This window comes from Vanrija pseudolonga, chromosome 6 (genome assembly GCF_020906515.1).
Source record: "Vanrija pseudolonga chromosome 6, complete sequence".
Lineage (NCBI taxonomy): Eukaryota > Fungi > Basidiomycota > Tremellomycetes > Trichosporonales > Trichosporonaceae > Vanrija > Vanrija pseudolonga.
This window is the reverse complement of record NC_085854.1, coordinates 1,843,919-1,871,608: the sequence shown is the minus strand read 5'-3', so window position 1 is coordinate 1,871,608 and position 27,690 is coordinate 1,843,919. Positions and strand designations below refer to the sequence as shown.

The 27,690-nt window shown below is 62.1% G+C and overlaps 13 protein-coding genes across 14 annotated transcripts; 5 read left to right on the top strand and 8 right to left on the bottom strand.

The window, feature by feature from the left end:
• Window positions 1-964: 964 nt before the first annotated feature.
• On the bottom strand, window positions 965-3,224 carry FCY22 (Purine-cytosine permease FCY22). Its single transcript, XM_062775048.1, has 7 exons — window positions 2,868-3,224; window positions 2,739-2,816; window positions 2,346-2,672; window positions 2,067-2,291; window positions 1,381-1,944; window positions 1,252-1,328; window positions 965-1,105 (listed from the first exon to the last, which is right to left on the bottom strand). The coding sequence occupies exons 1-7, from the start codon at window positions 3,027-3,029 to the stop codon at window positions 1,015-1,017; spliced, it is 1,524 nt and encodes a 507-aa protein (XP_062631032.1). The 5' UTR covers window positions 3,030-3,224; the 3' UTR covers window positions 965-1,014.
• Window positions 3,225-3,566: 342 nt separating this feature from the next.
• On the bottom strand, window positions 3,567-6,523 carry npr3 (Nitrogen permease regulator 3; the record flags this gene model as incomplete). Its single annotated transcript, XM_062775047.1, has 4 exons — window positions 3,567-3,684; window positions 3,726-3,831; window positions 3,869-5,297; window positions 5,332-6,523. The coding sequence occupies 4 exons, from the start codon at window positions 6,521-6,523 to the stop codon at window positions 3,661-3,663; spliced, it is 2,751 nt and encodes a 916-aa protein (XP_062631031.1). The 3' UTR covers window positions 3,567-3,660.
• Window positions 6,524-6,711: 188 nt separating this feature from the next.
• On the top strand, window positions 6,712-7,530 carry LOC62_06G008509 (uncharacterized protein). The gene is made up of 2 exons (XM_062775046.1): window positions 6,712-7,110; window positions 7,154-7,530. Exons 1-2 carry the CDS (start codon window positions 6,724-6,726, stop codon window positions 7,424-7,426), a joined length of 660 nt encoding a protein of 219 aa, XP_062631030.1. The 5' UTR covers window positions 6,712-6,723; the 3' UTR covers window positions 7,427-7,530.
• On the bottom strand, window positions 7,517-10,709 carry Elmo1 (Engulfment and cell motility protein 1). The gene is made up of 10 exons (XM_062775045.1): window positions 10,502-10,709; window positions 10,327-10,361; window positions 9,982-10,124; window positions 9,671-9,935; window positions 9,266-9,630; window positions 9,116-9,224; window positions 8,722-9,072; window positions 8,193-8,686; window positions 7,948-8,144; window positions 7,517-7,901 (listed from the first exon to the last, which is right to left on the bottom strand). Exons 1-10 carry the CDS (start codon window positions 10,626-10,628, stop codon window positions 7,549-7,551), a joined length of 2,439 nt encoding a protein of 812 aa, XP_062631029.1. The 5' UTR covers window positions 10,629-10,709; the 3' UTR covers window positions 7,517-7,548.
• A 541-nt stretch (window positions 10,710-11,250) lies between these two features.
• Window positions 11,251-12,351, top strand: SNX3_1 (Sorting nexin-3). 2 transcript variants are annotated; one of them, XM_062775044.1, is made up of 8 exons: window positions 11,251-11,363; window positions 11,474-11,521; window positions 11,564-11,655; window positions 11,705-11,771; window positions 11,809-11,852; window positions 11,891-12,016; window positions 12,068-12,197; window positions 12,246-12,351. In XM_062775044.1, the coding sequence occupies exons 1-8, from the start codon at window positions 11,339-11,341 to the stop codon at window positions 12,275-12,277; spliced, it is 564 nt and encodes a 187-aa protein (XP_062631027.1). In that variant the 5' UTR covers window positions 11,251-11,338; the 3' UTR covers window positions 12,278-12,351. The 2 variants fall into 2 exon arrangements, with proteins under 2 accessions (XP_062631027.1, XP_062631028.1); XM_062775043.1 differs by having other exon boundaries at window positions 11,684-11,771.
• Window positions 12,352-12,499: 148 nt separating this feature from the next.
• Window positions 12,500-13,812, bottom strand: Rgn (Regucalcin). Its single transcript, XM_062775042.1, has 6 exons — window positions 13,713-13,812; window positions 13,597-13,663; window positions 13,462-13,555; window positions 13,190-13,425; window positions 13,037-13,125; window positions 12,500-12,970 (listed from the first exon to the last, which is right to left on the bottom strand). The coding sequence occupies exons 1-6, from the start codon at window positions 13,771-13,773 to the stop codon at window positions 12,507-12,509; spliced, it is 1,011 nt and encodes a 336-aa protein (XP_062631026.1). The 5' UTR covers window positions 13,774-13,812; the 3' UTR covers window positions 12,500-12,506.
• A 548-nt stretch (window positions 13,813-14,360) lies between these two features.
• On the bottom strand, window positions 14,361-15,545 carry TLS1 (Telomere length and silencing protein 1). The gene is made up of 5 exons (XM_062775041.1): window positions 15,424-15,545; window positions 15,056-15,325; window positions 14,694-15,016; window positions 14,473-14,626; window positions 14,361-14,432 (listed from the first exon to the last, which is right to left on the bottom strand). Exons 1-5 carry the CDS (start codon window positions 15,534-15,536, stop codon window positions 14,420-14,422), a joined length of 873 nt encoding a protein of 290 aa, XP_062631025.1. The 5' UTR covers window positions 15,537-15,545; the 3' UTR covers window positions 14,361-14,419.
• A 93-nt stretch (window positions 15,546-15,638) lies between these two features.
• On the top strand, window positions 15,639-17,411 carry hus5 (SUMO-conjugating enzyme ubc9). Its single transcript, XM_062775040.1, has 11 exons — window positions 15,639-15,682; window positions 15,722-15,788; window positions 15,841-15,950; window positions 16,338-16,393; window positions 16,454-16,516; window positions 16,668-16,751; window positions 16,798-16,846; window positions 16,890-16,913; window positions 16,953-17,062; window positions 17,114-17,193; window positions 17,230-17,411. Exons 1-11 carry the CDS (start codon window positions 15,661-15,663, stop codon window positions 17,291-17,293), a joined length of 729 nt encoding a protein of 242 aa, XP_062631024.1. The 5' UTR covers window positions 15,639-15,660; the 3' UTR covers window positions 17,294-17,411.
• A 275-nt stretch (window positions 17,412-17,686) lies between these two features.
• On the bottom strand, window positions 17,687-18,586 carry LOC62_06G008503 (uncharacterized protein). The gene is made up of 2 exons (XM_062775039.1): window positions 18,293-18,586; window positions 17,687-18,251 (listed from the first exon to the last, which is right to left on the bottom strand). Exons 1-2 carry the CDS (start codon window positions 18,536-18,538, stop codon window positions 17,721-17,723), a joined length of 777 nt encoding a protein of 258 aa, XP_062631023.1. The 5' UTR covers window positions 18,539-18,586; the 3' UTR covers window positions 17,687-17,720.
• Window positions 18,587-18,773: 187 nt separating this feature from the next.
• On the top strand, window positions 18,774-20,055 carry LOC62_06G008502 (uncharacterized protein; the record flags this gene model as incomplete). Its single annotated transcript, XM_062775038.1, has 3 exons — window positions 18,774-19,606; window positions 19,658-19,866; window positions 19,901-20,055. The coding sequence occupies 3 exons, from the start codon at window positions 18,774-18,776 to the stop codon at window positions 20,053-20,055; spliced, it is 1,197 nt and encodes a 398-aa protein (XP_062631022.1).
• Window positions 20,056-20,146: 91 nt separating this feature from the next.
• Window positions 20,147-21,870, bottom strand: LOC62_06G008501 (uncharacterized protein; the record flags this gene model as incomplete). Its single annotated transcript, XM_062775037.1, has 3 exons — window positions 20,147-21,222; window positions 21,260-21,419; window positions 21,496-21,870. The coding sequence occupies 3 exons, from the start codon at window positions 21,868-21,870 to the stop codon at window positions 20,147-20,149; spliced, it is 1,611 nt and encodes a 536-aa protein (XP_062631021.1).
• A 312-nt stretch (window positions 21,871-22,182) lies between these two features.
• On the top strand, window positions 22,183-22,820 carry LOC62_06G008500 (uncharacterized protein). The gene is made up of 3 exons (XM_062775036.1): window positions 22,183-22,295; window positions 22,347-22,627; window positions 22,702-22,820. Exons 1-3 carry the CDS (start codon window positions 22,289-22,291, stop codon window positions 22,735-22,737), a joined length of 324 nt encoding a protein of 107 aa, XP_062631020.1. The 5' UTR covers window positions 22,183-22,288; the 3' UTR covers window positions 22,738-22,820.
• Window positions 22,821-23,024: 204 nt separating this feature from the next.
• On the bottom strand, window positions 23,025-25,146 carry SPAC1002.16c_5 (putative transporterc; the record flags this gene model as incomplete). Its single annotated transcript, XM_062775035.1, has 5 exons — window positions 23,025-23,897; window positions 23,994-24,286; window positions 24,523-24,639; window positions 24,777-24,835; window positions 24,932-25,146. The coding sequence occupies 5 exons, from the start codon at window positions 25,144-25,146 to the stop codon at window positions 23,025-23,027; spliced, it is 1,557 nt and encodes a 518-aa protein (XP_062631019.1).
• Between the last annotated feature and the right edge of the window lie 2,544 nt (window positions 25,147-27,690).

The following is a 27,690-nucleotide window of genomic DNA, read 5'->3' as shown; positions in this document are numbered from 1 at the left end:
CTGGACAGGCCGCTGGGCCGGGCGTGCGCCGAGCCCCCCGCGCGCGTCGTGGGCTGACCCTTAAGCCCCATTCAAAACAACCACTCTCCCCGCATTCTGGCAAGCAACAGCGGCACCAGCGCCGTCAGAAACGTGGGCAGCCATGCACGAGTGAGCTGCCCGCTGCGCTCCACAACTTTTGTGTGTTTTTTTTTTTCTTCTGTCTCTGACGTCGGAAAGAATCGCCATGGCGACAGAGAGCAGCTAGTGCAGACTTGCCAGATCGCCGCCCACCTTGCTCTGCGTGGATTTGCGTTCAAGTGTCCCAGAAAATCCACTAGCGCCATACCCGCCAGGACGCAACCTGAGCGACAACTGGGCCTGGATTAGAGATTGCCCAGGGAGGAGTCAATGGGCACACAGTGGGGATGGCTTAACTGGCAGCACAACCAACTCTATCTTTGCGTTTGCTCCACGACGAGCGACGCAGACCTACTGCACTACGCCGAGAGGGAGCGAGCGGCGTGCCCCGGCGCCCGCCAGTGCACACCCTGCGCCTGCGCCGCAACGAGGCACTTGGTGCCCCCGATGGCGACAGCTTGGCTGCTGACGACGAGCAAAGACGGGAGAGAATGAGTTTGAAATTGAGGAGAGCTGCATACAACTGCCTGCGGAGAGAGGCAGGAGGAGGCACGGCACGGGGTAAAGCAGCGGGCGGCTATGAGGCGTGGGAGATAGAAAGCCAGATTCTTCAGGGAGAGAGGGGGGGGCAGTCAGTCTCGCTGCCGTCAGAGTAGACAGGAAAGGGGGGTACGGCCAGCCAAGTATGTGCCGGGTCACTTAGGCACCACCACGAGGCTCAAGTTTCAACTACAGCCGCGGCATGTCAACTCTCCAAAGAGGGTTGGCACAACCAGCCGCGCAAGGGGCTATTGTAGTCACCGACATTGCAACAACCAAACAGGCGCCTGTTCCAGCGCGCTGCTCTACCCTGATCACTCAAGATCCATAGTGCATTATAAACGCCTGTATCAATTACCTGCCAGTGTACTTGCGCTCGAGGTATCGGAGGGGAACAAACACGAGGGTCACGACGGCAAAGGTCAGCTCAAAGCCGAGGTCGCCACTAGAGGAGATGTTGTCAGCACAACCGCAACCGCGCGACAAACACAACACAACCGCGCCGAGTCACGAGCCGCCCGTCTTCACAACAGGGGCTCGTGTTCCGGAGACTCTGCCGCCTGTGCCGCGCTAAACTCTGATGCAACTCACTCTCCGCCCGGAATCTTGCGCGCAATCCAGCCATTCCACCACGTCTGCGACATTCCAGCAGCCGCAAGGGGGATTCCCTATACCCGTCAGTCACGCTGAACGCTGAAACGTCGGAATACAACAACTCACGGCACACGAGCTGGCAATGAAGGCGAGGCCAATCGGAAGCTTGCCGATTTTGTTCCAAATCTCAACTGGGAACGTCGTCGTGTTGACGGGGTTGCGGAAGAGGAGCGGCTCGAGGATAGCCGGAGGGAGGTACAGGGCTGTCCAGTAGCCGAGAACTGCGAGGAAGTTGGAGAGCACGTCGACGAAGTGGGTCGAGCCGATGATGGCCACGGGGAGCACGATAGCGATCACGAGAATGGCGAGGAAGTAGCGCGGCACGCGGGTGAGGAAGGGGAGCACGACCTGGCCGCTGAGGCCGCACGAGTAGATGGTGGGCGCGACGTTGGCGACCACACTGAGCGAGAAGAGGACCATGACGAAGCGCGCGGCGTGGCTCTCGCCCGTGACGGTGAACAGGAGGTTGGGGGCCGCGACGCCGGCGGCAGCCTCCCAGCGGGGAATGTTGTACGCGACGAGCATGAGGGCCGCGCCGAAGAGCTGGATGAGGACAATGGGGAAGAAGAGGCCAGCGTAGACGGCGAGGAAGAGGGGCAGGCGGGGGGTCTTGGGTGGGAGGAGGGTTGTCTGGGGGGAACAGGGGGTCAGCAGGTGTGGCTACGACCGTATGGGGGCGGCGTGGCGAGCTCCAACCGGGGCAGCTGGCCAGCTCACAACCCCGCGCGTCGCTTCGCTCCGCTCGTACTCACAAAGTCGCTCGCAATACCAGCATACGACACCGAGAAGCCGACCTGGCTCGCGCCGAACCCGAGCACGCCCGACGCCGTGACCTTTGTCGCGGCCTTGGCGACCTCGCTGTTGACGAGGTGGAGCTTGGAGCCGGTGACGCCGAGGAGGACGACGTAGAGGAGGAACACGACGGGGAGGGACGTGAGGGAGAGGTAGTGGAGGGCGCGGAGGCCGATGAACGAGAGCTGGCGGTGTTAGGTTGGGCTCTCCTCTTCGTCGTCACACAACTGTCCACTCACGAAGACACCAATCAAGGCAACCACCACAATGCCAACCGTCCAGCTCATGCTCGAGTCGCTCGCGAGCGAAAGGCACTGCCCGCCGAGAATCGTCGTCAGGCTCAAGTACCCGAGCAGGGTCATGCAGTTGGCCAACGAGATGACCATGGCGGGCACAAAGCCCATCCCGTAGCGCGCCTGCACCATCTGGCGCATGCCCGTGCGCGGGCCGTTGGTCGCGAGCCACGCAGGCGGGGCACACATGACGATGTTGAACAGCACGACGACGAGGACGGTCGTCTTGAAGTCGAGCCCGAAGAGGGACGGGCCGAGCATGCCCTCGGAGAACTGGCGCGTGTGAGCTCGCCTCGGCCTCTCTCCGCTCGCTCCCGGCCCCACCCCCCGGCCACTCACCGACAAAATGTTCGTGTTGAGCGCCGACCAGAAGACATACTGCTGGATATAAGACCACGTCGTGAGCTTCTCGCGGTCCTGTAGTCGGTGTCAGCGCCGCTCGTCAACCCCCTCCCCGACACCACCCACATCCTCGGGCCGCGGCTGGATGCCGCGCTCCTCGACGCCGTGCTCGACGAGAAAGTCCATCGTGCGGTACGCTGTGCCGACAAAGCCCGCCGGGTAGACCTTGCGGCTGAGGTCTTCCTCGGGGTGCGGCACGCGGCCCTTCTCGCTGTCTGCGTCGGACATTGCGGGGGTCGTGTGATGGGTTGTTGGTTGGTGGATGGATTGGCTCGAGCACTCAAGTACTCGCTCGTGCTTGCTGTACTTCGCCTTGTGTCACTGCAAATGCAGTGCCGCTCTCGATGCGATGCGATGCGCTCGAGAGAGTGTGTGTCTCGTCGAGATCGATGCAAGACCCGGCCGTGGAGCAGCAGATGTACTTGGATCTCGCTTGCCCTCGCTTGAGGCTCCCTCCGTCTTTTCGAGTAAATAATCTCCACCAGCGGCAAGCGGGAATGCAAACCGTCGCAATGTTTTTCGGGCTTTTCCGAACGACTCGGCGGGGTGCCTGGAAAGAGGTCAGATGTCGAGTTTATACGCGACGGCAAGCAACCAAGGGGGGTGAGTTGTGCAGTTGTCAGCTTGCTTGTCGCACCCACCGCACCAGCTTTTATCCTCTGCACGCATGTGTGCCCGCTTGGACTGGCTTGGCCGACCGCTTGCATACGCTTGGACCACCCCGCGCTGCACTCTCACTCGACTCAGCGGACCCCCGCTATGGCGTCAGAGGAGATACGATACGCGCGACTATCGCCGGTCGCGTCGTTGGAAATGCATCGGGCAGTGTGGTACAATATTGACTCGCTCGGTCTCTCTCCTATGGGTGGATCGACAGCACCAGCTGTGTGGCGGTTAGTAGTGCATAGCAACAAGCCCACTCACATGATCCCGGTACACATAGGCGATTCTGTCCACCTCGCGCCGGCTCAGCCCGGTGCGGTACATGACCTCCTCGAACGTCGCCACGCCGTCGAGGTACTGCACGCAGCTGGGGAGGGTCAGCTATGCTCGCTACACCCACTTACAGATCAAATCTTGACTGCAGCACCGCGTCCGTCGTCGTGCGCCGAATGACACGCAGCCATCTCGCCTCGTCCTTCTGCGCGCGCGCAGGGTTGAAGATGAACGACTCGTGGAACTTGGGCACGCGCGACGGCTCATTCTCCTTGAGACTGAACTGCACCGTCTGCCCCTCGGCGCACTCATTCCGGTCGCCGTCGCCGCCGTCCCCGTCGGCATCGACGTCCGAGTCAAACTCGAGATCGCTGTCAGAGTCGAGGTACGACGGGTCGAGCGAGAGCGTGCGCGTAAACTCGAGCGCGCGCTCGTACGTCCGATCGATGCTGCCTGCCGGGCGGGGGACCCTTGCCGCGAAGTTGTCGCTTCCTGGCCCGTTCTTGTCGCTCACGGGCGACGCGCCGGGCAGAACTCCCGACGACGTGTTGCTCCAGTTTGATGTGTTGGAGGTCATACTGACCGTGCGCACCTTCTCCCGCAGCCAGCGCTTGCGCCGGCGGTGCCACAGCCGTCTCCACGCTGCCTCCTTGACCACTGGCGAAGCGACCACCCGCGCGCGAACGTGCGACTGCAGCACCAGGTCGTTGCGGAGCAGCCAGGTGATTGCCTGGATATACACCTCGCGTTTGGAGACGTCTGCCTGTGCTTCTGGCGGCAGCATGTCGCGGAAAGGCACCGGCGTTGACGACAGCATGGCGATGAAGGGGATCAAGGGGCCAAGGGTCGGGAATGCCACCGACCAACGCACGCTGTGCTGCGTGAGGGTGCGCCTGTCGTCGTCAGCACTTGTTGTCTCCCCACAAACCCACTCATGGTCCTTGACGCTCGTCGGCATCAGGATCGTCCGTAACCGGATGTTAATCACGTCGATGAGGATCGCGCGCTTGTTTTGCACAAGTTCACGCGCGAGGGGAATCACAATCCCGTCGAGGTCAAACCTCAGCGAGTGCGCAATCTCATGGAGCGGCTTGGACACGTCGCACGCCGACAGGAGCGCGTTGATGAGCTCGTCCTCTGCGAGCTGTGATTTCGACCCGCGGCGGGGTACGACGTCGCGGCTGTCCGCGTCGTCCTGGTCGAGAATGAGCAGCGTCTGCCATGGCTCGACACGCAGCTCGGGCTGCTTGGCGATCAGCGAGCCATCGGGGCCGATCACGAGACCCGCAAACCCGTCGTCCGAGTCCGAGTCGCTCGACGCCGAATCCTCGTCGTCCTCCTGCGCGGCGCGCACAGCGTCTGTATCCGTCGACCGCGGGGGCACAACAATCGTGACGGGTATCGTGCCGACAGTCACTGTCAGCGTCGTCGACAGGTGCGAGAAGAGCGAGTTGAGCGGCTTGTGCTTGATCCTATGCAGCGCGCTAAACAGCTCGTGCAGCGACCTTCCAAGATCCGACACTTCAATAACCTCGCGGAGACACTCCATAACAGGGATACCTGGCGTCAGCCCCATCCCTCCGACTGTACGCACCATCCAGAATCGCCTTCTCGCGGAGATTCGCAATCTTTCTAGTCTCCCGCCCCACCCAATTATCCTTCACCTGGAGCGCGAACGCGGCCGCAGTCCACTTGAACGCAATCTCGCGGTACGCCTCGTTGAAGACATCATTCGAATCATCCGTGTCCGTTTCAGGCTTCGGATCAGGCTTGTCGAGGATAAGCACGAGGTGGAAGCGGTCGATTGTCGTCGCCCTTCCGCGGTCGGCCACGATGGCTGGCGTCTCCACCGGCTCTCCATTCGCGCCGAGCAGCCCCAGTGCACCAGCACGCTTCACCGGCGTCTCGGGCTGCTCCGCGACGGGGCGTAACGACCCGTCGGCGTGCTCCATCCTCCGGCCGCGCGACACGCGCCGCGCCTCGTCGTCGCCGCCGCTGCGGTCCGGGCTCTCGTCGGAAGGATACCCCCACTGCCCGTCGGCGTTGACGCTGACCGGATGCCCGAGGAACACGAGGTCGTCGATACCGACCTCGAAGCGGCGATTACACTCTGTCCGGTTCGGCGTGAGCAGATCGGCCAAAAACTCGAGCGGGTACCCCAGCGCATAGTTGTACTGTGCCTCGATAAAGTCGTCCTTTGTCCTCTTCCGCCGCACGCTCGGGCGCGCGCCCTCGCTATCGCCGTGCGAGTCCCGCCGCACGGGAATCTCTGTCATGGGCTTGAGTAAGCTGCCTGCGCCGCCGTGCCGCGATCCGTCCGTCTCGCTCGAGAAGCGTCTGTTCGACGTTGCCGGTGTGCGGGGCGCGGCGGTTCGCCGGGCAAACAGCCCGTCTTCGCTGTCGTCCGAGCTCGAGCTGTCCCCCGAGTGGACTGCTTCTGAGCCGTACTCGGTGACGTGGGAGTGGATCGAGCCACCCGCCGAGGGCCCGATGCTGCCGTTACTGCTGCCGCGCAGCCGCGAGCCGCGCGAGTGCGCGCTCGACCATAACGTGTGCGGCCGAGACGCGCTCATGCTGCCCCGGCTCGCGTCGCCCCGGTGCCGGGGGAACAGCGACCGCTGCGACTTTGTGTCGACCGTCGTGTCCCGCGCAGTGTACGTCGCCTGCGGGTAGATGGGCTGCGAGAGCCGGTCGAGCGGCGACGTCGGGTCGGGCGGATACCGGAAGATGTGCCGCTCGCTCGCCGACGACGTGACGAAGAGCAGGCCGAGGATGTGGTCGGCCATGCTGGTGTCGTGTGCTGAGCACGAAGAGGTGAGATGGGAGTACTAAAGTGGTTCGAGATATCGTCTGAGACTGATGTCATAGAGTTGGTTGTCCGCATCCATCGGTGGCCACCATCTCGACGAGCGGGACCAATTTCCGTGCAGATGGACGACAACGACAACAACAAACGCTCGATCCGTCTCCACATCGCCCACACCACATGCTAGGAAGCACAAACTACCCCCCACTACCGCAGGCGCGCAGGGACACGTTGTACGCGTTCTACCCGTACCCCCTACGCGCGCGGGAAAGGGTGCACGCGAGTCTGCGCAGATCGGCGCCGTCAACCTCGACCTTGACCTCTCCTTCCTCCCCCTCCTCCTCCTCCTCTTCCGCCGCCGATACCTCGGCCGCTGTGGGCCGCGCCGCGCGCCGCGCTCTTAGAGGGAAGCGTCCTGTGGGCGTAGCGCTGGGCAAGGACGCAGCCGACCTGTCGGACGAAGAGGCCGCGCTGGACGACGAGAAGCACGCGATCAACGCGTTCGGACACCGTTTTCTGTTGCCCTTCGGGCGGCGGCTGACCCAGATGGAGATGGAGGCGGCCCCGGTGCGTTTGGTGGCGGATGTACGTGGAAAAGCTGACGCCTCAGTCTCCTACACCCAGTGACCACGACCACAGGCAGGAGGACCGCAACGCCGAGCCGCCGTCCCCCATCCCGCCTAGTCCCGAGCTCGGCGAGCAAGAGGGCGGCGAGGTAGACCTCGATGCTAGCCTCGAGGACCGCGATGCCGACCACGACCAGAGCACAGAGTACGACAGCGACGATCTGCGCCTCATGCGTAATATGGACCGCAGTATCGGCACCCACACGCCCGAGTCGGACGACCGGTACCACGAGGAGGAGACAATGGAGGAGGAGTAACGCAGATGGGGACGCATGGGACGGATTGGCAGTGCCCACGCTCGACGGATGGACAATGCCCCGGGTAACAACACCTTGTAACAATACATGCATTATACGATAGATCAAAGAAAGATGTGAGGCTAGCTCGCAAACCAAAAGTCCGTGCTGCGAGGCGCAGGACCAAACGACACCTTCTGAGGGATCTCGATCCCGTCACCAGAAATATCAAGCATGCGGACCTTGAGCGCAAGCTCGGTCAAGATGTGAACATAGTTGGACGACTCCTTGGTCGACATGCCCGCCTCGGCCTTGAGAACACGGATACCGTCGGTCCACTCGGCAAACTGAGCGGCGTGCACGGCGTCGACGTCGAGCAGGCTGACCTCGTTGCCGGACATGAGGGAGAAGCTGAGCTTAGAGACAATATCCGGTGAACGTGCAGTCACGGCGCAGCCGGTCTGCACCTTGACTGAAGTAACATTGGCGAGGTCGACTGCTCGAGTTAGTACGCTCACTTTGTCGACGTTCTCCGCACTCACTGTTCTCCTTCAGGCTCTCAAACGTTGGGGTGTGTGCAGTGCGCTCGGTGAACTCTCCCCATGCCAGCAACCTCCGGTTGGGAGAGAGTCGCACAAACCGCAAGGGCCGCGCCAGTGTCGCTCGAGTTGTAGACTCGATACCAGGGGTGAGCACATTTGCAGCGTTGAACCAGCTTCCCTGTTGCATGCACATGACCCTGTCGTCGTTCAGCTGTGTGCTCCTTCGGATCGGCTGCTCAGCTCACCTCTGCTCTGCCAAAACATCGTACGCCTCGCGATTGGCCTTCTCGCGCAACGCCGCCATGGCTGGTCGCTCGAGAATGCCGTCCTCCTTGTCGATCATCTCCATCTGCCGATCGCGAATATTGCGATACTCGGCGCCCAGGAAGTCATGCTCAAGGTTGATCCAACTCTTGGTGTGCTCGTCGGCCAATGACACGCGCACTTGGCTGCGCACAAGGTAGCTCAGTCGCTCAAAGTCGTCCAGTCTTGACTCCGAGTCCTGCCACATGCGGAGGAAGAACTTGAGAACAAGCGAGTGCACGCGCGGGAAGTTGAGCATGAAAGGCTGGAAGTGCGAAGCTCCACGCTGAGCGGATTGCGAGATCTTGTAGTGCTCGTAGAGCACTTTGACACACTCGGCGCTGGCCTTGCCAAGGGGACACCGGCGCTCAGCTGGACGTGCCAGCTGTTCCAGCACAACGCTGTGAAAGTTGTCCTCGTGTGTGGCGTAGTAGTGCTGCCAGTCAGCCATGCCCATCCTCACACACTCACCAAGCACTCAAGGCCCAGCTCGCCGACGGAACGGAACAGCTCCGTCTCCACCAGAGGATCAGTGTCCTCCACGTAGTCGATTGACAGTCCCATTCGTCGCCAGCCCTCCCAGGTGCGAGGCCCTGTCGAGTGGTAGTCGGCCATACTAGGACGAGGCGATGCCAAGCCACCAGTGTCTTCAACATCCAACCGTCCAGCGATCCAGATGTCACTCAGGAATCGCTCATGTGTCGAGTTGGTCTGCGGACGAACCGGTCGTAATGAGTGGTAACGAAGAACGTTTGCGTAGCGGGTCTGGAAGTCGAGAATGCGGGGCTCAACAATGTTGTTGGAGCTCGTTGGGATAAGGCGCTGCAGGTGTCAGGTCCGCTCTAGCCAAAGGTCTCGAACCTACCCCAACATATTTACGCGTTCCCAGCGTCTCGATCACATTGATGAGATCAGAGTAACGCTTGCTGCCTTCTTGTTGAGCTGTCCGCAGGCACGCATTGATAAGCGCGAGACTGATCTGTCAGCCCATGTCTTAGCTGCGGGTATCGCTTACCTTTGAGCGACAACTTCAAGATCCCGGGTTCCCTCAAGACGCTTGACGATCGGCCTAAAGATTCTTTCCGCAGCGGGACCCGCATGTCCGTCCTGGTAGTCGACCTCGTTGATACGAGTGTAGATGCGGTCAAAGCCATACACGTTGACTGCGTCGGACTCGCGGGCCTTGGCCTTGCCCTTGTGCGAACCGTGTGTTTTTGGCGACGCGATGACCAGCTTGCGAACAATCACGGTCGCAGGTCGGACAATATTCGGAGCACTGGATGACGCGAGGACGTAAATCACGCGGTCAATAAACTTGTCGGAGAAGTCTGCCCAACCCGTCTCGTATTCCATGATGCCGCGGATGCCTTGGAGAGCGTACTGGTAACGGTTAGCGCCAAACTAGGCAGCTGAAACCCACGGCCAAGCTGTTTCCTGTGAGTCCCGTCTGGTCGTCCTTCTCGATAAGGTCGACCAGGATTTTTACGCCGCCTTTGAGCATGAACTCGACTGCAAAGTCATCCTCCTTGATGAACTTTTGGAGGTTGAAGAGGGCGAGCTTGGCAGGAAGCACCTCGGCGTTGTTGGGGAGTACAACGGTGTCCTTGGCATCCTCCATCTTGCCTCTCGCCGCATGCAGGGAAGCGACCACGGCGAGAGCCTCGGTCACAGGAGCAGCAACGAGCCTAGCCGTCAGCCCCCTAGGCCTACCCAATGTCGACCGGAACTCACTTGAGCGTCTCCTTGCTCTGCACCTTGGCAGCAATGTTGCTCTGGGTGACGAGGTTGTCGCTCTCGTCACGAAGGGCGAGAGTGATGTGGTGCTCTGGCGCACCAAAGCTCGAAGCCATGATCTCGACGACACGCAAGATGCTCTGGAGAGAGTGTTAGTGTCGGATATGTAGTCGGTTGGCAAGCCAAGGCAGTGGCATGTGTTTGTGCGTCTCCGACCGAGCTGCAAGCTGGTGCTGGTGCGTGCCGACGTGCGACGTGACACTAGACTTGTTGCAGTACGCAAGCCCCGCGCGCCGCCAGCCCATCTCCATCGGTCGAGCGCGCATGGGCCATGAAACTCACGGCATCTGGGTCTATGCGTGCAGGGATGCGCCTCCCTGTATGGAGTTAGCCTGTTGTACCATGATCGTGGTTGCGAACAGAGCGCCGGCGCCAGTCATGCACCAAGCGAGGGGGGCATGATCAATCAATCACACGCGCCCATATGCACCAAGGCGCAATGGTATCGCGCACTCACCCTTATATGTGATGAGGTTTGTGGGCACGGCATTCTCATTCTTGCCAGACTGGAATGGTGTGGTGCCGCCTTGCTTTGGGCTCTTTGGGCTCCTATCTGCTGAAGTGGGCCTCGCCGCGTCCACCATGACTGATAAGTCTTGAAGGATGCTATGCTCTTTGAGAAGTGGAGTGGATGAAGTGTCAAGAGTCAAGGAGAGGGATTGTTGTTGCGGGCCAGACGAGTCCCACTCCCACTTGCTTGCTGCCTGCCAGACGGGGAACATGGGACCTTACCCGCAGAATACGCCTCCCCCTAATGTCACACGAAACACATGTGCGCGCACTGGGTTGGTAGGCGGGTTTCAACTCAGGGAAGGCGGCGGCGGTCGGTTGTCGTGTGGGCACCGCACGGCGCAGGCGGCGCGCAGCTTGCCCATTTAGAAACCTGAACCTAATCAACAAGTCACAGACGCGTCGTTTGGGTCTAATTCAGATTAGGGGGACATTACATAGGGGACGGGAGTATAATTCTTATTAGGCGGACATTAGCCCCCACTGCCCATTTCAATTCAACGCGGCCGTAGCACCACCGCCGCTTCCACCCACCCCACCCACACCCACTTGTCACTCCGCCGCCGCCCAGACCGCCTAGAGCGTCGTCGGCTCTTGGCCTCTTCGACCACACACACCCCATCCTCATCCTCATCTTCACCCTCCACTTTTTGGTCATCACTTGACTCCATTTACGCGTTGCAGTTGTATTAAACAGCAGCAGCAGCAGCAGCAGCAGCGCAGGCTCAAACTACTTCATCTGCATACCCAATCCCACCCACCCCACGCAAGAACACCAGACATCATGAGCCACCAGCAGCAGGGCGGACGTAGGTATCCCCCAACCTCCCCACCTTCCTCCCCCATCCAACACAGGGCCAAACAACCAGATGGCCTGGCACCCGTGCACCTGCCAAGCATCGCACTAACACTTCTGCAGCAGTTCAGTCCTCCTTTGCGCCCCAGGTCCCAGCCCACACACCATCTCGTATGTCACGGGCAACCCCGCCGACACGGACTGACGCCGCAGCCGATGCCACCCACTCGCCGTTTGCCCGCGTCGACTCGTCGCAGCGCATCACCTTCTCCGACATGGCTCGCCTCGCTGGCCGTCCTCAGACAGTGAGTCGTGCGCCAGTTTCCGGAGCAGAGTACTCATCGTTCACTGCAGTTCGACGAGATGTACGCGGTGCCGGAGTCCTTCCTCGAGATCGAGGTGCGGAATCCCCTGACGCATGGTGAGTGGGCCTGGAAGCGACAGAGCTAACACTACAGGCGTGGGAAGGAAGATGTACACGGATTACGAGCTTGTGTGCATGGTGAGGACAAGTGACGTCGGCAGAGAGCTGACGATCAGACCAACATCCCCGCGTTCAAGGTCCAGCACTCGATTGTGCGCCGGCGATACTCTGACTTTGAGGCGTTCCGTGACATCCTCGAGAGGGAAAGCACGCGTGTCAACATCCCCCCTCTTCCCGGCAAGGTGAGTAGCGACGGTTGTGTATTGCTTTGTGTCAACCCGCTCACTCGCCAGGTCTTCACGAACCGCTTCACCGACGACGTCATTGAGCAGCGCCGCGAGGGCCTGCAGCGTTTCCTCGAGATTGTCGCTGGCCACCCGCTGCTCCAGACTGGCAGCAAGGTGCTGTGTGCCTTCCTGCAGGGTGAGTGGGACTGCCGTTTGTGTGTGGCAAACAATGCTGATCCCGCAGACCCGTCGTGGGACAAGGCTCAGTGGATCTAGGCATGGTCGCGGTTCCACTTCATGTGCATTTCGATTCTGGTTTCTTCGTTGTTTGTGCTGTATGGATTCATGAGACAGTGAGGGGGCGACGAGCGCGCGTCAGCGTGCGAGTTGCTCAATACTGCGCAATCGACGCCTAGGTGGCGGCGACTGCTCCAACTTTGGTCCGGTCTCGTCGGACGGCTCCGACCACATTCCCTTGTGCATTCTAACTTCTTACAACCCCGATCTAACCGCCGAAGGCGTGGCGAACGCGTCCCTTCCAGGCCTTGCCGAGGGCAGCACCCAGCGGCGTCCCCTCGCCAGCCTCGATCTTGAAGACGTCCCCGGACGCAGGCCACTGGGCCTGGATCTCGCCCTCGCCCGCAAGGTTGGCGCTCGCCGTGGCGACATAGACCGTCGTGAGGTCCTTGCCGCCGAACGCGGGGATCGTGGGGCTCTTGGCGCCGGGGGTACGGATGTGGAGCAGCAGCTCGCCGTCGGGCGAGTAGGCGACAACGCGCGAGTCGGCCCAGCGCGCGCTCCACACGTTGCCGACGCCGTCGACGACCAGCCCGTCAAACACGCCCTTTGTGGGCGCGCCGTCGCCAGCGTCAGGGGGCGCAGTGGCGAACACGCGCCGGTTGGAGATGAGCCCCGTGTCGACGTCGTAGTCGAACACGTGGATCTCGGGGATGTTGGAGTCGATGTAGTCTGCACGGGCGCGAGCGCGCGTCAGCGCGCGAGCGAGCGTGCCCACGGAGGGGTGCCAATACGTACACATGAGCTTCGAGTCCAGGCTCCAGTCGATACCGTTCGAGCAACCGATACCGTCGAGGATCTTCTTCTGCGTGCCGTCGGGGGCGATGCTGCCCTCGTCAGCAGCTGCCTCTTCCCCCTCTTCCCCAAACCCCCCGACCGCGCCACACCCACCTCCAAAGCTCGCCAACGTTACCCTGCTCATCAACAGCACAAGACCCGACGACGAACCGTCCGCGGGGGTCGCTCGCGCCGTCGTTGAACCGCACGAGGCCCTTGGCGACCAGGTCGGGCTGGAGGGGCGCCGCGAGCTCGGCGACAGCCTTGTCGTCTACGCGGCTGGCGAGGCCGGCTGTGCTCGGCGGGGGCGGGTTGACAATGACCACGCGCGTGTCGAACGCCGCGACGAGCTGGGGTCAGCGCTAGCACGCGCGCGGGTTACTCACCCCCGGGCCTGCTTCTCCGCGCGGGGAGATGGTGCCGATGAACTTGGTCTCGGGGTAGTGCGCCACGCCGTGCAGCTTGGTCACGGGGTCGTACCTGCGCGCGAGTCAGCCCAGCCCAGCGACGACAACACCCACGAGTGGATGTCCGACTCGTCAATGTCGACCCAGTGCACGAGCTGCGTGCGCGGGTCCCAGCAGATACCTGGGCGTGTGAGCGTCACTCGCGCGCGCGCGGCCGCGACGCGACCTACCCTCCCCGAGCGTCGTTTGCGCGGGCAGCGCGATCTCAGCGGTGAACAGCGGCGCGGGCATGGTGTGTGTGTGGGGGGGGGGGTGTGCAGTTGGAAGCAGATGCAAGCAAGCACAAGCTGTATCGCCGCGACGGACGGAGCGCACGGCGTTGACCCCACCCCACCCTCCCCACGCCGTGTACCCGGGAAATCGGGCCGTTGCCGCTCGACCGGCAATTGGCGGCGGTAGAGCTACGGCGCCGGCGCCACCTCGGCGCGGGGGGACAGTTACGCCTGATGCTGCACGCGAGTCGGACGAGGCGGTTGGGCAGCAGTCGGATGGGCACAATCCGAGGTGCGTACATGTGGTGCCGATGCAACATGAGCATTGAGCGCTGAGCGATTAATCGGCTGTGCTGCTGGGTGTGCTGGGTGTGCTCTGGCGTCCGCTCACGCTCGAGCCCAGAATGCTGCGGGGTCCTCGTCTTGGCGTGGCGCGGTGCTCCATGCGCCGAGCGCGAGGAGATGGGAAGACGGCGTGTGAGAGCATAACTGCACTCTCAATGCCTCAACAACCACCGCATCGCGTGTTGCAGCCCAGTTCTGCCTCGGTCCAAAACAACTCTCCCCTCACCACGCGTCCCCTTCCCCGACAACCTCCCCCAACCGCGCACACAATGCCATGCATCTCAATGTAGTACAACAATGCCCCGCCCCGCTGCACACAGCTACCGCTTCATCCTGCCCGTCAGCACAGCTCAGCTCAGCCTACACCACTCACCGCTTCTTGAACCGCTCGTAGACCGCGTCGTCGGTCGCCATCTCGGGCTTGTGGTGCCGCTCGCGGTGGGGCGCGGGGTCGAGTCCTGCGGCCTCGCGGCGCGCCTTGGCCATTTCGCGGTGGATGTCGGTTTCGCGCTGCTGGCCGCGGTAGACTGGGGCGTGAGCACGAGGTTCTGTGGTCTGGTGATGTGTGCGAGCACGCCCCGCCGCGCAACTCACACCTCTGCCCCGCCAACGGGTCGTCCTCCCTCGGCGCACTCGCCTCCGCCTTACGCGTCTCAATGAGCTCGCGCTTCGCCCGCTCCGTCTCCTCAATGTTCCGCAGCCGGTTCTCCATGCCCAGGTCGATCTCGGGGATCGCGGACAGCATGCCGATCGAGTTGGTCACGTTGCCATCGTCGTCAGAGTCGACCTTGAGCCCCTCGACCTGGTACCGCTCCGCGAGGCCGTACAGCGCCTCGCGCGGGTCTGCAGCCTCTTCCTGCACCTCGTCGGTGGCTTCGCCTTTCCGCTTGGCCATCTCCTTGTCGATGTACGCCATCCTGAGGACGTGTCAGTCTAGCTACACCGTCGCCACCCACATGTGCTTGTCCACGTCTAACGCATTCGTCTGCTGCGTAAAGTTGTTGCTCCGGACCTTGTGCGCCGCGCGCTCCGACTCGGTCGTCGGCTCGGCCTCCTTCTCCTTCCGTAGTCCCGCCGCAGAGGGCTGCAGGCCAAACTGGTCGAGCTCGATCTCGACCGGGCCCTTCTTCTTCTTCTTCCCCTCGCCGCGGTTGAGTTTTTCCAGCTCGATGCCTTGTTGTGCGCGGCGAAACTTGCGCATCTGCAGCATCTGCTCTATGCTTGCGCTGTGAGAGTCGTGTCAGCAGAGTCGATGGAGACGGAGACACGGCGACGGCAGGGGCTTCGAGGCTACTCCAGGCGACCCGCCGCAAACCACACCCACCTCTCATCCTCGTCCGGGCCCACCTCGCTGGGGGTAGCAGACGCCTCGGCCTCCGGCTCGGGCTCGGCGGCTTTGTCCCGTACGGACGCTGGGCGGGTGCGTTTCTTGAACATTGTTGTGGTGTTGTCAAAGTTGAAGTGGAGGTAGCTCGGCGACATGATCAACATTTAGCCGCCGCGCCGCGCGGCACCCACTTCGGCATTGTCACACACACTCGTCTTCAGCACTTCAGCAACCATGGGCCTGCCAAACCTGCGATGTGGGTGCACCTCGAGAGCAAGCACGAGCTGACCCGCAGCCATCTTTGCCTCGTCGCGCACGTCCGAGGAGGAGCGCCAGCTCTCGCGCGCTACATTCTACAAGTTGTGAGTTGTGATGTGCCGCCTATGCCGCTGCCGCTCCTAACCCCGCTCGCAGCACGGCATTCGTCGCGTCCTGCCTCGTCATCACGCTCCTCGCGGCCAAGAGCAGCAGGGACTTTGTGCCCAAGGCCGCGAGGAGCGTCATCAGCGCCGGCGGCGGCGGCGGTGGGCCGTAGTACAATCTCCGTGGTGTCATCGCCGTCTCCTTCACCTCGCCTCACATCCAACCCAGCGAGCCTGTATAGCTTGCGGCCCTGTACTCCGTACACGATATCTCTGCCCGTGTCTATAGCTTGTTGTATGCATTGTTCATGATCCCAAAAGCGAGTATGGTTGATGTTGATGAGGGAAGGCCGAAATAGGCCCGTGTGATATTACTTTGTCCTTTGCGTGCCTAACTGTGTTTGAAAGTTGCTTGACCGTGCTCACTCAACCCCGGCGAGGTTGTTGTTGCGACCAATCTGTCAGCTTGACCGCGCTATTCAACCCCACACACGTCGCACAACTCGTCCTTGTCTTCCTTCACTATCTCTCACTCTCTCCCTCTCTCAGGCGACACCTTTTACCAAATAGACGCCCCCGTTACACTTGCATCGCAACACAAAATGGTGAGCACGGCAGCGCACACACGCAACACAAGGCACAACATTAACACCCCCCTCCTCCAGTCTTCTCTGGCCACCGCCCGTCTCACTGAGGAGCGTAAGCAATGGAGGAAGGACCACCCCTTCGTAAGTGCAGCGTACACACTGCCCGCCAAAGCTGGCAGCCCGCCCCACTGTTGCCAGAGTAGCCGTCTCATGCCTCACCTCACACGACCTCCACCCCACTTGGATTGTTTACTTTGCCTGGCGGCCCGAGTGCTGACGCGACTTTTTGCAGGGCTTCTACGCGCGTCCGCAGAAGAAGGAGGACGGCACGCTCAACATTATGGTCTGGGAGGTCGGAATCCCGGGCAAGGAGGGCGTGAGTTGGAAGAGGCCTCCACTTCGTGGCGCAACTGACGCAACAGACTAACTGGGAGGGCGGCATCTACGTCGTCAACATGACCTTCCCCGATGGTAAGTCGGGTGCCACCTGACCCCCCTCGCTGACCCGACTCAGACTACCCGACCAAGCCTCCCAAGTGTGAGTTGACAGACTGCTGAGCCCAACTGACACCCGCAGGCAAGTTCGCGCCGCCCCTTTTCCACCCCAACGTCTACCCCTCGGGCACCATCTGCCTCTCGATTCTCGACGAGGAGAAGTCGTGGAAGCCTGCAATCACGATCAAGCAGGTGGGTGCTGGAAGGGTCTCCCGGGGACTAGTGCAGCACTCACACCCCCAGATCGTCCTGGGTATCCAGGACCTCCTCGACAACGCCAACATCGGTGACCCGGCCCAGGTGGACGCGTACCAGATGTTCAAGTGGGTGAAGTGAGCGGTTCTGTCTAACCCACGCAGGAACGACCGCGTCGCCTACGACAAGCGCATCCGCGCGCAGGCCATTGAGCGCAGACAGAAGTAGACAAGGTACAGCCCTCTGCGCACCCGCCGCCAACGCCCGCCCACCCGTGCATTCGTGATTCCCGGTCTCTGTCGTATGTCCCCTCACTGCATTGTCTCGTCAAGAGACTGAACCAGACATGTTATTGTATTCGTATGATGAGGAGGGAGGGGGAGGAGGAAGGGGGAGGGGAAGGCGTTGCTCGCTGACCTGCTAAGACGGTTGCGAGGAGGAAGCTGCTAACGAGGGGTGATGAGGTGACGAGCATGACGAGCCGAGGGCAGTGAATGCGGGGCGCAGAAGTTGCAAAGATCCGCGTCAGCCAGCCTTGCGTCACCGTGAGCTTCTAGAAGCGCGCCCGCGCACGCACAGCCTCCAACCCAGGCCACCCAGCCAGCCCAGCACAAATGAGACGTGTACATCAACCAACCAATGCTATGCTATTGCCCTATCTCTCCCCCATCTTACCCGCAACGGCGTGATACTCCCTCCGGTAGTGCACGAGCGAGTCGGTGCCAGCGCCATCAGTGGCGTCGAGCACGCGGCAGATGAACAGCTCGCTCCCGTGCGGATCTGACGGGTCGGTTGGCCCGCCCACGTCGCGCAACGGCAGACTCCGAACGACCTCGCACGTCAGGCTGCCAACGGCGCTCTTGAGCGCTGGCGGGTCGGCGTTGTCCCAGTCCGGCCGGGCAAAGATCGGCCCCTGCTCCGCGCCGGGCTTGGCGAGCGCGTCGGCGACGCCGTGGTTCCCGTGCGACAGCAGCGACACGGCGACGGTGCGCGGCGCCGAACCCTCTGGCAGCCGGAGCAGGTCGGCCATGCGCGAGGGCAGCCGCAGCGAGAACGCCACGAGGGGGTGCGGCTCGAGCGTCAGGCTCGCAAACGACGTGAGCGTCGCGCCGTGGTATGCGCTGCTGCTGGAGGTGCTGGAGCCGGGGCCGGGGCTATCGGTGCGCGCGACGGCGACGACCACGGGCTGGGGGTGGGTTAGCGCGAGAGGGAGGTACCAAAACCCACCTGCGCGACGTTGCGCAGCACGGAGCGCATCTTGGCCCCGATATCGGCCTCGGTGGGTATCCGTGGCCGTGGTGGTGGTGGTGTGGCTTGGGCTGCGTGCTGCCGCCTTGCGGCCGACGACGAGATGCCGCGTGATGATGATGCCGCCCGGCAGAGCGAGCACGCCGGCGCGGGCGCCGCTGCCCGCGGGAGCATGTCGGCGAGCGTCGCAAACGCGCGCGCACTTGCCCCCCTCGCGATAGCCATGGTGTGGTTCGTGGCCTGGCGTTGCTCGGCTCTCGGCCTGCTTTTACTTTGTGCAAGAGGAGCGAGCCGGTGCCGCCGACGACGTCGATTATCTTGTGCCGAAGCGGCGGAGGCCATCGCATCCGCAACAAAGTGAAGTCGGCGCACGTGACTTTCTTCCTCCACTTTGTGATATCGACATTTCGGCGCGGCGCCAGTGCCGCATGTTATTGTTGCTCCCTCCCCCGCACGGGCCATGGAACACGACCGACAACCGCGCAGCCCATCTTCGACGGGCTTCTCGTCGGGCCTCGAGTCGGCCTACTCGCCCAGAAGCGGCACCTCGAGACACTCGCACTACTCGCTCTCGCGCACGCCGACGCCGAGCCCACCACCGCCAGGCGGCGATGACGACGACGACGACGATGACAACGATACGCCGGCACAGAGGCTCACGCGCGCCGAGATTGGCGGGTACGCTGCGCTCCTCTCTGGCCTGCGGGAGCGCGACGCGTCCGGCCTCGCCCAGCGCCTGATATCAGGCCTGCCGCGGTGGGCGCACCGCTCGGTCTCGCCTGAAGAAGAAGAGGACGAGTTAGTGAGCAGCAGTGCCGCGCCGTCGTCCCAGCCCGCGTCGCCGAGCACGCCGGCGCGCGTGTCCTCCGCCGCGCCGTCGGTTCTGTTCTCGCCCACGGCGTCGACGTCAGCTGCGTCATCGGCGCAGCCGCTGGACGCGGCGACGCGCTGGCCACTACATCCGTCCGAGCTCCCGCCGGCCCCGGCGCTCGGGGACGCGCTCGCCGACGCCGCGAGCCGGTTGGTTCACCGGGGCGCGCTGACGCTTCCCCGTCCACCGGTCGGCCCGATCCGCACTGCAAGCAAGCGGAAACATGTGCCCGAGCCGGCGTCGCAGGACGACCTCGGCGTCGCGCCAGAGGTCGCGCAGGTCGTCGCACAACGCGTGTCGATGGTGCTGGATCGCACGCTCGCGAGCCTCGCGGCCATGCAGGGCGTCAGCCTTGCGCGCGATCGCAAGGTCATGCGCTGGCCTGTGGTGCTTGCTGCCGCTAGCATGGTCGCGGACCAGCGGTGAGTGCGCGTAGGGCGCGGGGGAGGGGCTGGAGCTGACGACGCACGCAGGGTGGTGGAGAGCGCGACGGCACGCCTCAACGCCATCTTCAAGGCGGACGAACGGGCCGACGGCGAGCTGCTGCGCCACCGGCTCGACGCGGCGCAAGACGTCCGCGCTGCGTCGCGCGCCGACGCACGCGACATGCTCGACACGCTGTACGCCGTCCCGCCGCTCGCTGCCCGCCCCGCCAAGGGCCGCAGCCACCGCAAGCCTGAAGGTGGGTTCGCGCTGTGGCGCTGCTGACAACTCAGACGTCGCGGCCATGACGGCCAAGCAGGAGGCACGCGAGGCCAAGCGCCAGAAGAAGAATGAGCTCGAGGATGCGCGCCGCGCCGCGCGCGAGGCGAGGCGCGAGGCCAAGCGCCTCAAGGAGAAGGAGAGGCTCCGAAAGTACCACGCAAAGTAGCAACCCAAGCCAACGTCACACATGCCACATACATCTCATTGTTGTATACTACACACATACAGGAATAATGCAATCTATACACTGGGTGTCTCTATGCGATTGGCTGGATGCCGGCGTTGGCGAGCTGCACCGTGTCGTCGCTCATCTTGGTGCTCACCATCAAGTAGTGGAACTGTATGAATGCGTCTTTGTGCTTTGCAAAGTCGATACCGAACTGGCGGCCCGTCTTGTCAAAGGCAAACTTGGCGGCTGCAAACTCGAGGTCCTCGGCCGTGATCGAAGGCCTAGCCTGCTTGGCCGACGCAGGGTTGTTGTCGCCAGTCGTCATCTTGCGCTTGCCCTTGCGGTCGGGGGCCGTGATGTCGGGAGCGCCCGAGTTGAGCTGGGCGGCAGCCATCGCTGCTTCTGCCTGCTCGCCTCCTTCCGCCACGATCCTTGCAGTCTCCTTCGCCGCAGCCTTTGCCGCTCGAGCCTCGGGAATGACATCGTCTGGAAGTCGCACGAGGCGCACCTCGAGGCGCTGGCTGGCCGGGACAATCCGCAGCGGAGCCTTCCCCTTGGCGCTGAGCGATGGAGCCGGAAGAAGTTCGTCACTGTGACCGATACGCCAGACCGCGGGCCTCGGCTGCACAGCCCGCGCTTCCATGGCTGCGAGGCGCACGGGCCGGCCTGATGTCGTTGGGAGTGGCGGGAGCGAACGGTATTTGCTGACGGAAGGGACTGGAGCCGCGGCTGGGAGGCGTCGGCTCGGGGTACGCTGAGGGGCGATAGAGCCCATCTTTACGGGCGTGGAGTGGACCTCGAGGTCGTCGTCGTCGTCGTCCCAGTCGCCTTTTGAAGGGAAGATGTCCGACGACAACAGCTTGCGGTGCTGCAGGCGCAGAATCGATGGATCGGGGACCAGAATGTACTCGTCTGGGTACTGTTCGTTGACCGGGTACTTCGGAGTTCTGGTCCAGTGGGGTGTGTTGGTTCCACCAGGGTTAGGCCGGGCCTCTGGGCACGACAGGAGGTACGAAGGGGCCGTCGCCGGCAGTGGTGGAAGCTCTGGGAGCTCTGGCTTGAACGGTAATCTGGGTTGCCGCAGCATGCCGATCGAGACTCCCGCCTTGTGAGACTTGGTGATATGAGCCTCCACCCTTTTGTGAGGTCCACTGTTTTTGCAATCTGTGGTGTCAGCGTGCAGCCGGTCACGAGAGCTCACTTTGAACAGGGCAGTACCGGGTGGACTCTTGCATAAGAAGGGCGTTCAACTCCGCCCTCATGGTCTCGATGTCTTTGAATGGTTGCAGTTTCTTGTCCCGTGGAACGTTCGGACTTCGATCAGACCACATGACGTTGAACGTTGGCCGTCGTTTGAGTTTCTGGAAGTGGACACGGACGTGCTATTGCCAGTGTCAGTAAGTGCAGCGCTTTCCCAGATCCCATGAGATCACTTACACCGGCGAGCTGACGAGTGGAAGCCAGCTCGGCGTCACACTCGACGTCGTCGATGACCAGGGGGCACTGTACAGCGCGGCAGAAGAAGCGCTCAAAGCTTGCCAGAAGCAGGTCGTGTCTCTCCAACGGTATATCGTCACCCAGACGAGGCTCTGGAGTTGGTGTCGAAGATCCTGAGGCATCTCGAGAGTCACTAGACACCGGAGCCTTGCCCCTGCCCTTGTCCTTGCTTGCACTGGCGCTGGCGCTCGACGACGCCGACGATGCAGACCCGCTGTTGCGCGCGGTGACCTTCTCGGGGCGAGGAGGGCCTGCGCTGCTGGGTGGGGAGGGAGCCGGTGCGGGCTGCTTCTTCAAACGCGCAAGCGCTGACATTGCGAGCCGGTGCGCTTGGCGAGCTGCCTTGGTGTGTTGTGAAGTGTGTTGTTGTGAAAGTTGTGACGAGGGAAGGAGGAGAATGACGACTGATTGAAATAGGTCGACCAACTTTGGGTGGCGCGACCAGTGCAATGTTGAGGCTGGAGGGGTGAGACACTTGCTTCCGACCGCGTGCTCCTTTGGCACAACCTCGAGTCACATGCATGAGCTTGCAAGGAACAACCTGCACTGCTTATCTTTTCCATCTACATGCTGAACACGCATATAAGCAGGTTTGTGCACAGAAATCAGTCGTCAACTGTTCAAGGTCTCTAAACTGGGGGGGTTAAATACATCGCCGTCCATCTTATCGCCCCGCCAGGTCAAAAGTTGCTTCAAGTCGCATCTGGCAGCTACAACAACCACAACAACAACCATGTCGAGTGAGTCGGCGCTGCCTAAGAGCCCGAGGAAAGCGCTGACACCCCGTGTAGACATCACACAACAGATCAGCGAGCTCGCGGCACGCAAGGAGGTGGCGCAGATGCACCCCGGCCAGAAGGAGACGCTTGTGCCCGCAGCCAAGCTGGCCAAGAACAAGCGTCTGCCAGCGACGATGATCACGCCCGGCGGCCACATCGAGCAGAGCAAGAAGAACAAGAAGGGACGGGCGGAGAGCGCCAAGAAGAAGAAGCGTTCAGAGATTGGCAAGGAGAAGGCCCTCGAGCGCCTGGAGCGGCTGCAGACCAAGGTCGGCAAGGACGAGGAGCGCAAGGTGGGTTGAGTGGTGGTGGGGTTGGGGCGTGGAGGCGTAGAGGGTGTGGGTGGGGCAGGGCTGACTAGCATCAGGCAAAGCGCAACCGTGCCAAGAAGGCTTGGGAGTAGACTGTCGCCCCAGTTATCTTCACGCTTCGACCCAACTGTGACTAGCATTGGCATTGGCATTCTCTGTATGTATACTACACCGGCTGGAAGAGGGCGCTGCGCATTACAAGGAGGATTTCAGTGCACTAATCCACCTGACAACACTGTTGCTAGCACTGTGGCATATCACAACGCTACAAGACTCACGCGATCCCTTCTGACAGCTACGGGGTTAAGCACCTAGTGTGCCACAACCCACTACTGATCCGTCCGCACACCAGCTCCCCCGACTACTAACTAGACTAACTCTACAGAATAAAGCGGAACGCCGGGTGGTCGTCGCCGAGGTTGAGGATGTCGTCGCGGCTCATGCCCTCGAGACCCCACTTGGCGCGGTATGCCGGGTCGTCGATGTTGTGCTGCTCGTCGGGGCCAGGGGCAGGGCCGTACTCGCGCTCGCGACGCTGGTTCTCACGGCGCATGAAGAACCAAAGAATGACCGAGGTGATGACGTTGGCAGCGGCGAAAGCCATCGCAGTGGCGTGGCCGGGGAGGTAGGGCACCTGGCCGTTGGTCGGCTTGGCGTCCTTGGAGCGGTACGCCAACGCAGCCCAGATACCACCCGAGTTGCCGGCCGAGAAGACCATGCCCATCGCGACGGCCTTCTTGTAGTGCGAGCCAAAGTTGTTGCCGGTCCACACGATCGTGTTGGAGATCATGGGCGCGATGGCGAGCGTCGTGAAGAAGACGGCAAAGTACTTGGCCCCAGCGTTGTGCGTGACCATCAGAATAACGTAGCCGACGACGGCGAGCGTGCCCCAGAACATGTTGAAGATGCCGCGCTTGAGCCACTTGTCGGACAGCCACGCCGTGCCGAGCGTTGTGCCGAACGCAATGATGTACGGCGGAACGGACAGCAGCAGCGACTGGGGGCGGGTCCAGGTGCCGAGCGACGCGACAATGGACGGCGCGAACATGGACTGGGAGTAGATGCACTGCGCCGGGCCAAGGTAGTTGAGCATGAAGACCCACGTCTTCCAGTCGGTGAAGCCGCGGCGGATCGTCTTCCACGAGAACTTGCCCTGGGTGCCGAGACCAGAGTCGGCCTTGAGGCGGTAGTGAACCACCTCGCGCTCCATGTCGGTGAGGAAGCGCGCGCGGTCAGGCCAGTCGTAGATGAGCTGCGGGCGGGGTTAGTGATGCGCGTTGGAAGAGACGGCTACGGCGGCGGCGTGTTGTGGTTGTGTCGTCCGCCGCCGTGCCCGCGGCCTACTCACCCAGAAGCTTAGAACACCGCACACGAAAGTGATTAAGCCCTCGATAATGAAGATCCAAGCCCAGCCGGCCTTGCCGCCAATACCCTCCATGTGGCCGAGCGCCCAGCCAAAGATACCGCCAAAGGCACCGGCGAGGACGGCGCCACCGAAGAAGATGGAAGTACGCTTGGCGAGCTCCTCGCGACGGTACCAGCCGTTAAGGTAGAAGTTGAGGCCGGGGAAGAGTCCTGCCTCGGCGGCACCGAGGCAGAAGCGGAGCGCGACGAGCTGGCCATAGTTGGTGACGAGGCCCACTGTTTATTGTTAGTAAATGGGGGTACGAGGACGGGCATTGGATGAGAGGTAGCGGGGCGCAATGCCACGCAACGGGGACGGCAGGCGATGTGGGTGCGAGGATGAGCATCGGGTGTGAGGCAGTGAGGCGCAATGACACGCAATGGGGACGGCGGGCCACGGGCGCTCCACACATTCCGCAATGACACACTTCGCCACACTCGCCTCGCCACACCGCGCCACTCGTGCCACTCACTGAAGATTTGGAAGAGCGACCAGATGATGACCGTCGCGGGAATGTAGCGCGATGGTCGGAGCTTCTTGAGGACGAGGTTGGAGGGGATCTCGAAGGCGACATAGGAGACGAAGAAGACTGGGGTGGTGGTGAGTGTGGGTCGGCGGCTGCGGCTTACCCAGCGTGACATTGGCGAACTGCTGCGAGTTGAGGTGGAGGTCGCGCTCGAGGTCTGCGTGTGTCAGTTATTGCTCGCGCCCCAACGCGTGACTCACTCCAGAGCTTGGCGGTACCGATGTTGACACGGTCGAGGAAGGACATGAGGTAGAGGATACTGGCGGGGTTAGTGCTGTTGTTGTGTGGCATTGCCGCCGATCGCCGCCTGGCTCCACCGCCGCCGACGCCCACGCCCGCCCGTCGCCACACTCACGTCATCCACGGGATAAGGTGCCAGTCGATCCTGCGGAGGAGCTTCTTGTCGAACGCAGCCTTCTCAGCTGGGTTCATGTTGAGATACTGCTCGAGCAGCGGGTTGATCGGCGCGCGGTCCTTCTCGTTCGGGGGCGTGCTGATGGTCGCCTCCTCGTGCGACGGCACCGACGTGACGTCGAGCGGCGACTTGCCGTCCTTCTCGTTTGTGGCCATTGCGTGTCGTGTCAGGTCAAAGTCAATAGTGTGTCGAGGTAAACAAGAGTCTCGGGCGCGATTCGCGGCGAGGAGAAGAAGGAAAGAAAAACCGGGCGTCCCCATGGGGCTCTACTTGTATACCCTTCACGCCTTGCTTCACGCATCCCCTTCCCGAAAGACGTGTAAGCAAGTCTCGTCATGCTCGGTCGCTCCAAGGAAGGAAGGAACGCAGCAGCAGCGTAACCGCCGTAACTAACGCCGAGCACAAGCGCCAACAACTCAATCCACCCACATCGGCGCACGCTCGGTGCGCACCCGGCATGCCATCACGTCAGCCAGCTACAGCCAGCCCGCCTCGGCTTTGCCGCCTGTCAACTACCCCGCATATCAGGATGTTGGGGGGCCAGTGAGGCCAGTGACACGCCGCTGCCAAGTCAGCGTACCCCGCGCCAAGTCGGCTGTGGAAAATGCACGGACACGGTACGGTGGAGCGCGCCGCCACGGTCGGGGTCTTAGGAGTGGGTCCGAACCGAGTGATAGGGGTGCGCGCAGCAAACAGCGGCGCGCACGCCCATGTGCTCCACTGTCCCATCATTCTCTTGGCTCCACTCACATGCTCGCATGCGCTGGCTCCGGACCGACATGCTAAGCGCTATCTCCAGTGCCTCGGCCCCACCCCACTCGTCATTGGCTTTGCTGGCACAGATTCCCTCGGCGCCGTGGCTCAAAAAGGCTTGGCACGGCGTTGAGCCTTGGCTCCACTGTCTGTCACCGCCAGTTGCCGCCATGCAAACCCTGCAACCTGTCCGCCTGTCAGCTACACGTGGGGGAGGGCCGCCCCGGATGCGAAACGCTCTGAGGTCATCCGTGCCACAAGCAGGACGAGCAGCTGGGCAAGGCAAGCTGGGCAGCAACAGCGGCTGAGCAACCACCCAGCTCCATACACTCTGCTCGTCTGAATTGTCGGCACGAAACCCGATCTCCCGTCCGAACGACCCACTCTTCATATCCCCGCCGGGACAGACACGCTCACCGAACGGCGCGTCACTTGCCGTATCCATCAGTCACCCGTGTCAACAGCGTGCATAGTTGATCGGTGCAGCCCCGCGCTCACTAATGCCCGTCCACATCAAACCCGTACCAATGCCGTCGCGACTGATCTCGTGACGTGCGGAGGGGGAAGCTGGGGCACCAATGGGACACTGACTGTCGTAGCGGCCCCGCACTGATCTTGGAACGATGGATATCTATCTACGCTAGCTCGTTCTACCCTTTCCGCGCGTCGTTGCCATAACATAGATAGCTCACCATGCCATCGGAAGTGACACTGTTGCTGCTCACATGACCTCCAACAACTCGCGTGCCGAACAGGCGACCGATGGCACACCGTAGCCGACAAACCCCAACCAACCTGCCGTCGCGGTCGGCGTCGAGGCCGGTGTCAACATGAGCTGTGATGTGCAACGTGTCTCTGGGGCTACAGAGGACGAGGACGAGGGCGCGCCATGTTCCTGCCGGCTGCGTTTGCGGCCCAGCACACTGGCTTGCCGAATGGCCTTCGGATTGGCCAGCTCACAGTGCGATCGCCGACTCGCCCAAGGTGTTGGGGGACGCGTGCTCCTTGTTCCGGTGGCCGAATGGCGTGTTGAGAAGTTATCTACCCTCTGTTAGGGTGTGGGGCATGGGATCGCTGTGGGCCGCGTTGCCGAACAGCGTTGTAGGAGTGCACGCGACGTCTGCTCGGTGTGGTACTGTTGTCGACGTCAAGGCCCTCGGCGCCTGTGGGGACCGCTCGCTTGACTCGCAGGCGATGTCCCTCGGTCCCCGAGGTTCTAATCGACAATTGACCTCGAACATGGCGTTGCTGACAGGCTCGAGAAGCAAACGTCCCCGAAAGGCGTTGGCTGGGTGGGCAGTCATGGGCTGTGGCATCGCCTCGGAGATCGCCCGTCTCGGCGCTCGGCATCTTGGTGCTGTTCGTCGGTATAAGCTAATTATGCTCTTGCCTATTGATGTAGTGTCGAATTCTCCTGCCACACAGCGCGCGTGACCGCGTTCTCGGAAAGCCGCAATCTGAGAGCTTCGCGGTGATGTCTTTTTCGGCGCGACTACCCGCCTTCCTGGAGGCAACTGCCTGCTCTAGAGACAAGTGCCCGCTCTAATCACCACCGAAGCGTTGGTGGTCACGGAGCAACAGTCGCCTGTTGCTTTGTGAACATCGGGACGGCGACGGCGGCGGTTCGACGCTCGCTGGATCCGGACCTGTCTTAGGAGGAAGGAGATTGGCGGCCGGGGTCTGGGAGCGGAGGACTGTCTTTTGTGTGTGGGGTTATGTGTGTGTGTGTGCGTGTGTTCTGGGACACAAACGGGTCCACTGCCGCTCTTTTTCTTGGGTCTGGATACTGGGTGCGCTCCTCTCTCCACTTATCCGTCCACGGAGAGGGGCTTCTCATTGTCGCCGCTCCAGATACCACAACGACCCCCGAGCGGTGCGCGTTGCAAGGCCACTACTGTTCCAATGCCCCGTAAGCTGCCGAGGGAGGCGCACTTTCTCATGCAAGG

Bases quoted from the DNA above. Each gene is read 5' to 3' on its own strand.
- FCY22 (XM_062775048.1), bottom strand. From the start codon at position 3,029: ATGTCCGACGCAGACAGCGAGAAGGGCCGCGTGCCGCACCCCGAGGAA. The intron at 2,292-2,345 runs GTGAGTGGACAG...TAACACCGCCAG, and splicing joins TTGCCTTGATTGGTGTCTTC to CTCTCGTTCATCGGCCTCCG. The intron at 1,329-1,380 runs GTGAGTTGTTGT...TGACGGGTATAG, and splicing joins TCATTGCCAGCTCGTGTGCC to GGAATCCCCCTTGCGGCTGC.
- Elmo1 (XM_062775045.1), bottom strand. From the start codon at position 10,628: ATGGTGGACGCGGCGAGGCCCACTTCAGCAGATAGGAGCCCAAAGAGC. The intron at 9,631-9,670 runs GTGGGTTTCAGC...AACCGTTACCAG, and splicing joins TCACAGGAAACAGCTTGGCC to TACGCTCTCCAAGGCATCCG. The intron at 9,225-9,265 runs GTAAGCGATACC...CTGACAGATCAG, and splicing joins CTTGAAGTTGTCGCTCAAAG to TCTCGCGCTTATCAATGCGT.
- hus5 (XM_062775040.1), top strand. From the start codon at position 15,661: ATGGGCCTGCCAAACCTGCGAT. The intron at 15,789-15,840 runs GTGAGTTGTGAT...CCCCGCTCGCAG, and splicing joins CGCGCTACATTCTACAAGTT to CACGGCATTCGTCGCGTCCT. The intron at 16,914-16,952 runs GTGAGTTGACAG...TGACACCCGCAG, and splicing joins CCCGACCAAGCCTCCCAAGT to GCAAGTTCGCGCCGCCCCTT.
- SNX3_1 (XM_062775043.1), top strand. From the start codon at position 11,339: ATGAGCCACCAGCAGCAGGGCGGAC. The intron at 11,656-11,683 runs GTGAGTCGTGCG...TTTCCGGAGCAG, and splicing joins TCGCTGGCCGTCCTCAGACA to AGTACTCATCGTTCACTGCA. The intron at 12,198-12,245 runs GTGAGTGGGACT...CTGATCCCGCAG, and splicing joins GCTGTGTGCCTTCCTGCAGG to ACCCGTCGTGGGACAAGGCT.
- LOC62_06G008500 (XM_062775036.1), top strand. The intron at 22,628-22,701 runs GTGGGTTGAGTG...GACTAGCATCAG, and splicing joins GCAAGGACGAGGAGCGCAAG to GCAAAGCGCAACCGTGCCAA.
- LOC62_06G008503 (XM_062775039.1), bottom strand. From the start codon at position 18,538: ATGGCTATCGCGAGGGGGGCAAGTGCGCGCGCGTTTGCGACGCTCGCC. The intron at 18,252-18,292 runs GTGGGTTTTGGT...ACCCACCCCCAG, and splicing joins TGCTGCGCAACGTCGCGCAG to CCCGTGGTCGTCGCCGTCGC.
- LOC62_06G008509 (XM_062775046.1), top strand. From the start codon at position 6,724: ATGCTAGGAAGCACAAACTACCCCCCACTACCGCAGGCGCGCAGGGAC. The intron at 7,111-7,153 runs GTGCGTTTGGTG...CTGACGCCTCAG, and splicing joins TGGAGATGGAGGCGGCCCCG to TCTCCTACACCCAGTGACCA.
- Rgn (XM_062775042.1), bottom strand. From the start codon at position 13,773: ATGCCCGCGCCGCTGTTCACCGCTGAGATCGCGCTGCCCGCGCAAACG. The intron at 13,664-13,712 runs GTAGGTCGCGTC...TCACACGCCCAG, and splicing joins GCAAACGACGCTCGGGGAGG to GTATCTGCTGGGACCCGCGC. The intron at 13,556-13,596 runs GTGGGTGTTGTC...ACTCGCGCGCAG, and splicing joins GACGAGTCGGACATCCACTC to GTACGACCCCGTGACCAAGC.
- TLS1 (XM_062775041.1), bottom strand. From the start codon at position 15,536: ATGTTCAAGAAACGCACCCGCCCAGCGTCCGTACGGGACAAAGCCGCC. The intron at 15,017-15,055 runs GTGGGTGGCGAC...ACACGTCCTCAG, and splicing joins TTAGACGTGGACAAGCACAT to GATGGCGTACATCGACAAGG. The intron at 14,627-14,693 runs GTGAGTTGCGCG...CTCACGCCCCAG, and splicing joins CCCGTTGGCGGGGCAGAGGT to TCTACCGCGGCCAGCAGCGC.